This window comes from Globicephala melas, chromosome 1 (assembly GCF_963455315.2).
Source record: "Globicephala melas chromosome 1, mGloMel1.2, whole genome shotgun sequence".
Classification (NCBI taxonomy): domain Eukaryota; kingdom Metazoa; phylum Chordata; class Mammalia; order Artiodactyla; family Delphinidae; genus Globicephala; species Globicephala melas.
Genome location: NC_083314.1, coordinates 185844024 through 185856514, shown reverse-complemented (window position 1 = coordinate 185856514; position 12491 = coordinate 185844024). Strand labels below are relative to the sequence as shown.

Genomic DNA, 12491 nt, shown 5'->3' with positions numbered 1-12491 from the left:
TATCTGCTCTGGAAGCTTTTCAGTAAAGCCCAGGCCCCCCACAAGGAAGGCAGCCCCCAACAGACCCAAGCGGACAAACCCACACCACTCCCAAGAGACCTGGGGACCGCCCTGCACATGTCAGCTCCCAGGAATTCCAGATGCGGAATTCACCAACAAGCGTGCGCGGCTGTGCGTGGGTCAGTGTACATTTCCCGCTGGGAGTTGCAGTCCAAAGAAAGAGAGTGACAGACCCAGGCCAAACACCAGCACTTCCAGCCGGGGGACGCAGGTAAGAGGCTGCTGCCCAAGGTGGCTCTCAACTGCGCCCTCTGGTGGGAGCGACCAGGAAGTGGGCGCCAGCACCCAAGAGAGCTGCAGACCTCCCGGGGCCCTGGGGCACACCAAGTGGTCTGGGTGTGCAGAGTTGGGGGTGGCAGGCAGGGAGTGCGGTGAGGTCCCAGCAGCCTCTTGACAGGCTGTGCAGGCCACGCCGGGGGCCCTGGGATCAGACCTTGAAAAGACCCTTTAAAATAAGCAAGCACCACAAATCACGACTTCTGGGGCCCCGAGCACAGGCGCCTCCCAGGAAAGGCTCCGGGAGCGGCTCCAGCGCCCAGGAAAGGCTCCGGGAGCGGCTCCAGCGCCCAGGAAAGGCTCTGGGGAGGGGCTCCAGCGCCCAGGAAAGGCTCCGGGAGGGGCTCCAGCGCCCAGGAAAGGCTCCGGGAGGGGCTCCAGCGCCCAGGAAAGGCTCCGGGAGGGGCTCCAGCACCCAGGAAAGGCTCTGGGAGGGGCTCCAGCGCCCAGGAAAGGCTCCGGGAGGGGCTCCAGCGCAGCGAAGGGGTGGGCTGGGTTGGGGGCCAGGGGCAAGGCTGGGGAGCACCCCTCCTGGGCTTCTGGAAGCCAGCAGCTCAATGCCACTCTTAGAGGCCACCATAATCCCTCCGAAAGCCCTGAAGGGCACCCTCCCCTGTGCGTGCTGTGTACCCGTTCTGGGAGCTCAGTGAAGGCCACCCTCGGGAGAACTAGGGGGGTCTAGGGAGACAGGAAGGTGTCTCAGCCCAGGCCCCTCACCAAGGAGCCAGCAGGGGAGGGGGCAGTGGGTACCACCCAGCCCACCCTGGATCAGCCTCCAGGGACACCCTTCTCCACGGAGAACCTGCCCCAGAGGAAGGGAGAATGAAGGGCACTTGGGGACCTGGGGGACCAGCAACTGGGGCTGCACCCTGCTGTATCTGTCCTGAAGAACATCACAACATTCCTGCATCTGTTTCCACTTTCCAGCCCAGAGAAACTTTACAGGCAGCTGCCTCGCTCCCTGAGCGGCGGCCCAGACATATGAGAGTGCCTGTGCCGGGGAGGGCCCCCCAGGGCTGGCGAGCCGCCCTGCCACATAGCAGCAGGGCCTGCAGGAGGGGTGCTGCTCAGAGCCCGCCGGGCCCGCTCGGGGCCTGCAGGGTGGAAAGAAGGAGCAGCCCCCCGTAGCCGGGGAGAGAGCTGGCCCGCGAGGGTGGCCGCTGGCCCAGCCCCCAGAGGACGGTCCCCACATGGCCTCCCAGACAGAGCGGCAGGCAGGGAGGGGGAGCCCTGTGCCCACGGGACCTGTGTCCAGAGCCGCCAGGAGAGGGGCGGGGGACGGCCCACAGCCAGATGCCCGGCCTCCACCCTCCACCCTCCGTCCAGTGGGCGCCAGCGTTCCCCTTCTCTCCCTGGAGCCTCCCGTGCCCGCAGGGGCCCCATCGAGCACGTCCTGCACGGCAAAAAGGCCCCACAGAGGGACTGAGGGCTAACACCCCGCTTCTCGGTTACCCCTTCCCGCCAGCCTCAGCCCCACCCCCAGCCTCCCCAAGATTGGGGTGGGGGACCTGGGCCTGGGAAGTCCAGCTCTGCAGGCCAAGAGCAGCCCCGTGCTGACCCCGCCCCAGGCCGGGCCTCCCCCTCACCCAGCAGGCACCCAGTCTCCCCAGTCTGGGGCAGCACGGCCGGACCTGTGTCCCTGCCAACGGACGACCACAGCTCCTGCTGCATAGGGCCCTGGAGAGGATGGTGGCCCAGGGGCTCCCGCCCGTCACAGAAGGCCCCCGGGGAAGTGGCCAGATTCAGCTGTGGCTACAGAGAGGGTGCAGCCCAGGTCGCAGGGCCCAGGGTCCCAGGGTCCAGCCTCCATGGAGAGCACCGGGCCCAGGACACGCCCTTTCACCGCCTGGGCCCCAGCAACCTGGCGTGAGTGGTGCTGGCCAGGGCCCACGATGGGTGGCAAGGGCCCCTCGGCCTCCCACGCTCAGCAGGACGGAGGCAACTGTAACGGCGGCTGCTCTGAGCAGACAGGCCCCACGGGGCCCCACCAGGCCTCTCAGCCCAGGAGTGCAGGGGCCCCGGGCCCCTCCCAGACCTGGGCACCCCCAGAAGGGCCTGGGGATGGCTGAGGCCAGGAGCCCCGGCAGGGAGGTGGCACCGGGCCCAGGAGGCTGCAGGGGTGCTTACCCAGGCAGGTCCTGCCGTCCGCGTGGAGCCGGAAGCCGGGCTTGCACTCACAGAGGTAGGAGCCTGGCGTGTTCACACACCTGTGCTGGCAGCCGCCGTTGTGCACCTGGCACTCGTCCACGTCTGCATGGGGACACGGGGCCGGGGGTCAACAGCCAGAACCCACCCAGGCCACCCCCTCCCCCCCGCTCTGCACTAGCCCCGGGGAGCCCAGCCTGGCCCCCCTCTCTCAGGACACTGCCCCCGCCCAGGTGCTGGGGCCCAGACCTGGGACCCTCCTTCTCAGGCCACGCTGCCTGCAACAGTGCCGAGCCCCTCACCGGCCTGCCGGAGCGGAGTGGAGACGAGGCAGGCCTGTCTCCAGCGTCTGACGGCCCCTGGGAGGAAGAGCCACCACCTCTGGGGCCGGCTCTGGGGAGCAGCGGGGGTCGGCCAGATCTCGGGGGACAAGCTCAGGTGGGAGGGCGCAGATCCTAGCGCCTTTCAAGGCTGAACCCAGAGCACATGCTCTTTTCCAAACTCCAAATCCAGAAATGCTCTCAGGGCAGGGCTAGCTGCTCCTCGGGGGGCCCACAAGCCCAGAAGAAACTGGTAACTCGGGAGATGCCCCTGCCCAGGCCTCGGGGTGGGGGAGGCTGAGTGAGGGTAGGATGGGGGGTATGCTCTGTGTTGAACAGTGTCCCCCAAATTCATGTCCATCCACAGCCTCAGGGTGTGACCTTATCTGCAAGCAGGGTCTCTGAGACGTAATTAGTTAAGGACTGAGATAAGGTCATACTGGAGAAGGGTGGCCCCCCCATTCGGGGACACACAGGGGTCCTGGAGACACACAGGGAGACAGAGATTGGAGGGAGGCGGCCACAGCCTAGGAAGCCAGGAGCCCCCAGGAGCTGGACGAGGCAGGAGGGACCCTCCCCCGGGTTTCCGAGGGAGCACGGCCCCGCCGACACTTTGGCCTCTGACTTCCAGCTTCCGGAGCATGAGAGATAAATGTCTGTTGCTACAGCCACCTGGTCTGTGGTATCTGTTTCGGCAGCTCCAGGAAACCAGTGCAGGTGGTCAGCCTGGGGTCCCTGTGCCAGCGACTCAGGAGGCCAGCACAGCGGACATCCCCAGGGCAGGACCGAGTGGAGGTCCCGGCACTCCCCTTCCAAGACCCCTCACACCTGAAACCACCCACCACCGCGCAGGGGCCTGTGCTCGCCTGCCCCTTCTGACGGCACTGTGCCGCAGGCCATAGGAAAGCGCTGGCCGGAAGCAGACAGGGCTGGCCCAAAGGCCCGGGACCACCCCACTAGCTGAGCTGGAAGCTGGAGGGTGAGAAAGACCCTCCCAGGAGTGGAGGCCCAGGGGCTGCACCCCAAAGCACCTGGCCCTATGGCCTGGCCTGGGTCACCCCGGCAGAAACGCAGAGATGCCAAGACCCTTCCGGCTGCCCCTCCCCCTCCGCCCTCCCTCCAGGCCCACGTCCACCACCCTGGACCTCAGGGGAGGCCAGGCAGGAAGGCAGGAGGCAACAGGCTGCCTCAGGTACCTGTGTGCGAGGCTGACGTCAGGAGGGACCCAACTGCCCGGGAGACACGGAGAGACGGAGGGCAGAGGCCGCTGCTCGGGCAGCACAGAACCGAGCGGCCCTGGGCATGGGGACACGAGCCCACGCCTGGTCCTCAGCCGGTCCACACCCCTCAGACGCCAGCCTCACCAACAGGGCAGTCAGCTTCCTAGACCAGGAAAAGGGGAGACAGACACACAGACGTGCTCCGCTCCCGAGCGTCTAAGAGACAAGCATCTGGGGCACCTCTGCCCTGGCAGCAGAGGCCCCGACTGCGGGCCGAGCTCGCAGGAGGCCACAGTCAGCTCAAAGTGCGGGTGGAAGATTCCACTCTGCCTGGCTCCACTGGGAGAAAGTTTAGTGACTTCAGGGGCAGGTCTGCAGCTGTGTGGAAACCTGGCTTGTTCCCAGGGGCTGTGCGGAGCTGAGGTTCCTCTAATTCTGCTTAATAGTCCCGAGGGTCCATGCTATTTGCTGCAACTCCACTGTCCAGCTCTCACCTGCCGTCCCCACGAAACTGCCCGCCTTCGAGGCTCCCGTCCTAAAGCCCCAGCCATCCGAGCACACCTTTGAAGGGCAGCGAAGGCGGCACGGCGGCCAGGCTCCTCCTGGAGTGTCCCCAGAGCCTGCCTGCCAGCTGTGCTTCCCACGGACAGAAATCCTGACTCCAGTCCACACCCTGAGCACGTGCCTGGCCCTCCAGGAATGACCCAAGACGAACCCAGGAGGCCAGGGCCTCTGCTCCACGCACAAGCCAATCCACCCTGGGGAGACCCCCCAGAGTGCCCCCCAACCCCCGAGGCTGCCTCAGAGAGGAGATGAGACCAAGAGAACCCCTCCTTGGAACACGGTGACCTGAGGGGGCTTCCTCGGAACGACACCAGGATGACTGGCAGGGGGAGGGTTGAAGGCAAAGGGTTAACGGCCCTCAACAGAGCCCCGAAGAGTCTTGGGGAACAAAGGGACCCAGGGCATGGGGAGAGGTCTCAGGACCCAGGGCCCTCCTGCGGGAGAGTCAGCTGGGTGATGTGGAAGACAGTAGGCAGACTCACACCCGCTGGGCACGGCAGGACGGGCCATCCGAGGGGGCTCAGAAAGGAGACCCCATCCCCTCTGAGCTCAGATCCCTCTCTCTGCGACCCCTTCAAGGGTCCTTGAAAAGTAAAGTGACCGCACGGAGCACAGCGCTGGGCATACAGTAGGGGCTTAGCGAGGCTCGGGGGAAGAAGCGCCACGTGTGCCGTCCGAGGGGGCGGGTGGACGGACTGAGTCGCGGTGTGTCTCGAGTGGCCTCGCCGGGCAGGCAGGTAAAGCCACAAGAGGAGGACAGAGGGGCCGTCGTTCCCAGACGTGGCCCCAGAGGCAGGCGCGGAGAAGGCACACCAGCGGGGATGCTGGCTTTCAAACCGGCTCTCACTGGTCACCCCAGACACTGGCCTCAGAGAGCAGCTGACCGCAGAGGCACTGCACCCCGAAGCCCTCGGGCACCTGGCCGGGGGGCGAGCCCGCCCCGGGGGCTGTGTCCTTGAGCAGGACACATGGGGAGCCCGGCAGCCTGTGGGCCACAAAGACACCAAACTGATGGACACTCTGGGAAAGAAGGTGGGGGTTGGGCAGGGGCAGGCCGCCATCGTTAGGGCCCTTCCAGCAACAGCCCTGACCGCGGGGCCCTCTCCACCATCCCACCCACGTGACCACGCTCTTACCGTCCTCCTGCTGCGAGGACGGGACATTTAGCCCCAAGAGGTGCTCCCGGGCTCTGCCTAAATCACACGGGCCAGCCCCTCGGCCCCAGGAGCCCTCCCCTCCCCCAAAGGTGCACCGACAGTGACAGGGACCGTGGCCAGCAGCAAGGTGGGAGGCCACGAGGCCCAGCCAGCGCTCCCCCTGTCCAGGGTTTGCTGTCAGCCCGTCTGAATATCTGGACCCAGCAGGGCAGCTCAAGGCTGAAGGATCTGAGGCCTCCCCCTTCACCTCCCTGCTCATGGGCGGGCAGGGCATTTGGGCAGACGCACTCCTGCTGGGGTCCCTCCAGCTCTGAGATCGAGGCCCCTTCATAGAGATGACTTACACTCAGAAAGCAAGGCAGGACGGAGTTACCGAAAGCCTGCCGGCCCCACTCCCAAGGCGGGCCACGTGGTGGCAGAACAGAGCTGTTCTCAGCCACCTCCGATGACCCACAGCCGCTGACCCTGTGACCGTGACTGTGGTCATGCTGTGACTCGAGGAGCACAGGCTCAGCTCTTTGAGGGTGTGGGCAGCTGGATAATGGCCCCTCAAAGAGGCCCACATGCTAATCCCTGGAACCCTACACAACAAAAGGGACTTTGCAGGTGAGATGGGAGATTATCCAGGTGGGTCCAACGTCAGCACACAGGCCTTACAAATAAGAGACAGGAAGGAAGGAGGGCCCAATGCAATGGAATACTACTCAGCCATAAAAAAATAAAATAATGTCATTTATAGCAACAGGGATGGACCTAGAGATTATCATACTAAGAGAAGTAAGTCAGAGAAAGACAAATACCATATGATATCACTTATATGTCGCTTCTATGTAACAGAACTTATATGTTCTGTTACAAAACAGAAACAGACTCACAGACACAGAAAACAAACTTATGGTTACCAAAGGGGCAAGGGGGGGCGGATAAATTAGGAGTTTGGGATTAGCAGATACATGCTCCCATATAGAAAACAGGTAAACAAAAAGGACCTACTGTAATAGCACAGGGAACTACATTCACTATCTCGTAATAACCTATAATGGAAAAGAATCTGAAAAATAATATATATATACATGTATAATCGGATCACTTTGCTGTATACCTGAAACATCGTAAATCAACTATACTTCGGTAATAAATAAAATTATCTACAGCCACGAAAAAGAAAAAGATGCTGCACTGCTGGCTTTGAAGATGGAGGGCGGGGCCACAGCCAGGGATGCAGGCGCCTCTAGAAGCTGGAAGAGGCAGGGAACAGATGCTCCCCGGAGCCTCCAGGAGGGACCAGCTCTGCCAGCACCTTCACGTTCACCCTTCTCAGACTTCTGACCTCCAGAACTGTAAGGTACCAGACCTGGGTGATTTTAAGCCACCAGGTTGGGGTAATGTGTCCCAGCAGCCATGGGAAATGAACACAGAGTGAATGACTATCTTAGCAGCCTCTCCAGAGTCACGGAGGCTCAGACCACCCAAGCTGGAAATCCAGGTTCCCGAAAGTCCGCTCTGCCCAGCCTGGCCTCCTGACACCCGCAGTGAGGGCCACTGTGCTCCCTGAGGGGCTGGCGGCAGTCCCCTGGGTCCCGCGATGCAGGCCTGCCCTCACCACCATGCCGCGCCGCCTCTACCTGGTGACCCCGGCAGTGGGACCGCTGCCCTGAGACCCCGGCCGAGCATTGGCCCCTTGGACTCTGAAACTACAGCAGAAAACGTACGGTCATCTGGTCTCCTTGGAGACATCGGCCCTGCTCAGCCATCCTCTGGGCCAGTCTGTGCCATTCTCCATGCCAGAGGGCACACAGCCGGCTCTCCCGGACAGGACGGAGGGGGGCTGGTCCCCAAGGTGGCGCGGGCACCGCCAGCTGAAAGGGAGCTTGGAGGCTGTCTCCAGAGAGTCAGGGGCCGACACCCATCCTGGGGTAAAGACGCTCCGCCCCGTGCAGCTCCCACCGGCACCGGGGCACTGTCTGAGCGCCCAGGGCTCTGAAGCCTTGAGACTACCTCTGGGCTACAGCGCTCTGGCCGGTGGGAGCAGGCAGGCCACGAGCAGGGCTATTTTAAGGAACAGCCAGGCCGGGGTTCAGCAGGACAGCCCCTGGGGTCTCACTGCTACCCTCAGCTCAGATGTGTGGCTGGGGATTTGGCGACCCGGTGACGAGGACTGTGGCACACGCTGGCACGCAGGGACACATCACTGTGCAGACACAGGGCCGGCTCCCCTGGGAGCCCGCTGGACTTTCGGTGTCTGCTGAGCTGGGTGATGGTGACAGTGCCTCGGGGTGCCCATCATGACGCTGCTGGGAACCCAGGAGACCACCTGCCCCTGCGGAGACCACCCCAAGTAAGCCCCTTCTGGTATCTCAGCCACACTTACAGGAAAATCTAAGCCCCCTGGGATCCTGCCAGAAAGCGCCCCTCAGTGGTTACCAAGTTCGGAGTCCTGCTTCCCCCCAAACGTGCCGCAAGGTCCTCACCCCGGAGAGCGCATCCCGTTATCCGCAGGCCCTTCTCCTGGTCCCTCCACGAGCCCAAGCAGTTCTCAGAACAGAGTGGGGGCTCCCGGCTCCCAAAGCCCAGCCCTGCCCAGCCCCACCCAGCACCAGGCCCTTGGATGTCACACAGTTTCACAGCATTTAGTGCCACCAGCGGTGGAGTGACAGTGTCGCTTTGCCTGAGCCGCGCAGTGGGAGGACTGCTTCCCCTGTGGGGATGGGGTCTGGGCCCCTGCTGGCCGAGTGACAAAGCTAGGGGTCTCTGTCACAGTCCAGCCCTGCAGCTCAGTGACCTGTGTGTCCTCTGGCAGAGACTGGCACAGACCGGCCCAGAGGACAGCTGAGCGGGGCTGACATCTCCAAGGAGACCAGATGCCCCGTACAGAGCCACACTCAGGGGCCAGTGAGGGCCTGGAGCGGAGCCCAATCCTGGCCCCGCTTTTCTTTAAAAGAGCCCCGCTCTGGACCTGCCTGGTCCTGCTGGCCAGATGGCCGTGGCCCAGGTACAGTCCTGAGGCTTCAGAGCCCCGGCGCAGGTGGCAGGTGTGGTGGCCAGGCCTCAGGCTGCACGGGGAGACGCAGCCTTGCCCCAGGCTGGGTGTCCTTCAGAGCATCTCAAGTGATGACTCACTGCACACCACACCCCCCCTCGCATCTGAGATTGCCAGACTGCAAACTCCATGGACCCCACGGACACTCCCAGGAGCTCCTGTAGGAGGCTGGCCCAGCATGGGTACCACATCTGAACTGCAGGGAGAGGCAGGATGGACCAGGACAGGGGTGCAGCCGCTTCCCGTGGGCTGCTGACCCTGCATGCTCCCAGCTGATCCTGCAGCCCACTGGGCTGACCATGCTCCCAAGCCTTGGGGTGAGGTGACACCTGCCACACCCATACACACTCCCCCAAGGGGCCTAGGCTCTGAGCACCCTGGAAAGGGAAACCCAAGGGCCTCTCTCTTGAGCCTACCCTACTCTCCTGCTTAACCTCCAGAGCTGCCAGCGCCATGGGGGAGTGCAGCCCCTGTGCCCACCAGCAAAGGCAGGGAGATGTTTCTCCTCCCTCTGGTCAAGAGACCGATCTGCTGTCAGCTGCCCCCGCAGCCAGGCCAGAGAGGGGACAGGAATGTCGGAAGACTCAGGACACAGGGGGCCCTGTCCCAGCCCCATTCCCTCCAGCCGCGCTGTCAGCCGCCCCGGGGCGCCAACTTTAAAGAGGAAACAAAAGCAGTGCCCTGGGATCAGAGCGGGTCCCGCCCGCCCGCGCAGAGCCCGCCGCGCCCACCTGGCCTCCGGTCAGCTGCGCTCACGAGGTAGCCGGCCTGGCCCAGGTGGCACGGGTAGCAGCCCCTCCACAGGTAGCGGTAGTGCGTGCCCGCGACGCGCGCCAGGCCCCCCAGCAGCCCGAGGCACCAGAGCGCCGCCAACCCGCCGCGGCCCCGGGGCGCCTCCATGGCCAGTCCGCTCCCTCGCGGCGCCGGACGGCACGCGCCCCCGGCTCTCCGCTCCCCGCGCCGCTCCGCGGGCGCCTCTGCTGCCGCTGGAGCCGCTGTGGGCCGGCGCGCCCCGCCCCTCGCCTTTCTGTTCCCGGCTTTCCCTCCGCCCCCCGCCCCTCGCAGGTAAAGGCCAAATCCCCGCTGCTGCCAGGCCCCGCCCCGCTCCGCTCCCGCCCAACGGGCCTCGCCGGTCCCCCAGCGCACCGCCCACCCGCCCCGCGCATTCCTACGCGCTCGCTCACGCACCCGGACACACACCCTGACCCATCCACAAGCGCACGCAGCCCCACGTGGACACGCGGACACGTGCACTGGCAGACCCATGTGTGCAACATGCACACAAGACACACAGAAGCCTGCACAGACGTGCACAGGCACATACATGCACACAGGCGCTCGCACGGACCGGGTCCCTGCAACAACACGTGAAAGAACCCAGAGCACAGATGGAGGCCACCTGGCGAGGCCCGGGGCCCTGCAGAGGCAGCTTGATGGGGTTGAGCTCGCAAAGTTTGGGGAGAGTGGGGCACGGAGGCACTGAGGCCACACAACCGTAGTGGAAACCCTGGGGGTGTAGACTCCTGCAGCCCCCAAGCCCAGTGTCCAGCACCCGGTACTGCCATGCCCTCCACTGGACCAGGGCCGGTACCAGAGGGAGCCTGGGCAAGGGGGCCACTGCACCCCTACAGCAGATAGGGCAGGGCCTGAGCCCCAGGTGTCAGGCTGCACCAGAGCCCTGGACCCCTCTTCGCTCGGGGGCACGGCCTGAGGTCCCAGATGTGTCTGAAGCAGCCCTGCCCAAGTTTGGTGGGGTCACAGCGGCTGTGCAGCCAAGCGCCCTGTGCCTTCGGGCCTGACGGGAGCTTGGCCCCCAGCTCCTCTTCTCGGCCAGCCCTGTGCTGACCCCCGATGGCTCCCCCATGGCACCCCGCCTAACCCAGCCCTCCATCTCCCCAGACAGTGTTAGCTATCATTCTGCGCAGCCCACCTGTGGGCAGGGTTCACGGTGGCGACCTCGAGCTCACGGGAGAGAGGCACCATCTCTCCTTGTCGGGTCCTGTCTGCAGCCCAGAAGCAGCTCATCCCCCACCCACCAGATGCCCGGCAGTGCAGAAATGGGCCTGCCCGCCTGCCCAGGCCTCCTGGGTGAGCTTCTCTCCTGCCCTCCCCCTGGGCAGCACCGCAGCCCGTGGGCCCCAGACTGTCACCCAGGGGAGCCTCCATAAATCCCCTGGTAGACACACTGCTGGGTGGCCGTTTGAGCTGTGCCTCCCACGCAGGCCAGCACTGTTTATGCCGCAACGTGCACCTCAGTCGCCTGCCGAGGATGCTAACAGAAACGTGCCTGTGCAGCCACCAGCCAGGCTGCAGGGGGCAGGGGGCGTGGAGACAAGCCCTGTCCCTCAGGGAAGTGCAGAGGGACACCAGAGGGAAACACTGACTCAGAGATCACCCTCACCAACGGACGACAGGGCCTGGACTCCCACGTCAGCACCCGCCCTGGGGGACAGTCTCCCAGAAGTGGCCCCTTGAGGTGTGGGCTGAGAGTAAAACACCGCTTTCTTGGTATGAATATGAAAAGGTGAACTAGCTCCCTAATCCTTTTTATGGCTCTCGTGTGTAGCTCCACTTTTCTTTCTACGGGACAAGGCAGGTCAACCCCTTGCCCAGCCCCAGCTCTGCTAGTAAGGGGCGGTGCTGTGTGGCCTCGACGGAGCCAGGAACCTCTCTGTGCCTAAGTCTGTAACGCAGGGTGGTCAGCACAGACCTGCCTTGTATGGGGACTGTGAGACAGTGAGGAGAGTGCTTCACTGGGAGTCACTAAGAGTCGGCAGCCAGGTCTGCACGCCCGACCCCCTGCCAGGCCCTACGCCCAGGCAGACACCCCCAGGCCGAGCAGCGGGACCCAGGGCAATGTCCAGAGCAGAGTGTCGCAGGGCCAGTGCGCTGGAACCCTGCTCCGTGGCGGATGCAGCCAGGCTGGCCTGGGAAGGGTCAGGGGACCCAAGGACTGTCCCTATCCCTCAAGAGCTGCCACCCTGGTACCCCTCGACCCTCCCCAACCCTAGCACCCACATGCCGGCCGGGGATCACTCCTCTGGCTTCTCGACCCAGCCCGGGGATGCCGCCACCCTATTATACCCACCTGGACGCCAACTCACATCCTGGCCTGAGCTGGGGGGGGAAGGGGGGCCGTGCACCGCCTCAGCCTTCCTGGGGCAGGGATGGGCTGCTTCAGACCCCGTCTCCAGCACACGGCAAGGGGGCACGGGCTGGAGAAGAGCAGAGCGGTCTGGGGGCAGCAGACGTGGGGCCCAGCCCACCGAAGAGCTGGGTGACACAGACACGTCCCAGGCCCCCACTGGTCTCAGTATCCTCATCTGTACAGTGGGCAGGGGGCCGGAGGAGAGCAGCTCAGGGGCCCGCGGGCCTGCAGCTGTGCAATACACATGACATGGGGAGGAAAAACGGGGCCAGGTATGTCCCCTGCCGTGTGTCCACAGGGGCCAGGAAGGAGGAAATCGGCTAGTCAAAAAGCCAGTTGAGTGTCCAGGGGCAGCTCCTGAAGCACAGGGAGGCTTCTCAGATGCTTCTCCACCTCAAATCTGGGTGAAGAAAACACTGACTTTTCTGCCCTGGAAGCCGTCAAGAGCTACGTGAGGCCCGGGGCGTGCCCTCAGCGCCCTTCCTCAGGCGCTGACCGGCCAGCAGGGGGCTGCTGCTGGCCCTCCCGCCTCCTTCCACCTCTCCTTTGTGTCCCTCCCAG

The 12491-nt window shown here is 64.3% G+C and overlaps 1 protein-coding gene across 1 annotated transcript in view; it reads right to left on the bottom strand.

Moving 5' to 3' along the window:
• Positions 1-9682, bottom strand: part of MEGF6 (multiple EGF like domains 6) — a 37584-nt gene extending 27902 nt beyond the window's left edge. Inside the window, exons 1-4 of the mRNA XM_060295528.1 lie at positions 9514-9682; positions 8863-8978; positions 5470-5605; positions 2464-2586 (exon numbers count right to left, since the gene is read on the bottom strand). Of these exons, the coding sequence (XP_060151511.1) occupies positions 2464-2586; positions 5470-5605; positions 8863-8978; positions 9514-9682 (544 nt within the window). The remainder of the gene's footprint in view (positions 1-2463; positions 2587-5469; positions 5606-8862; positions 8979-9513) is intronic.
• Between the last annotated feature and the right edge of the window lie 2809 nt (positions 9683-12491).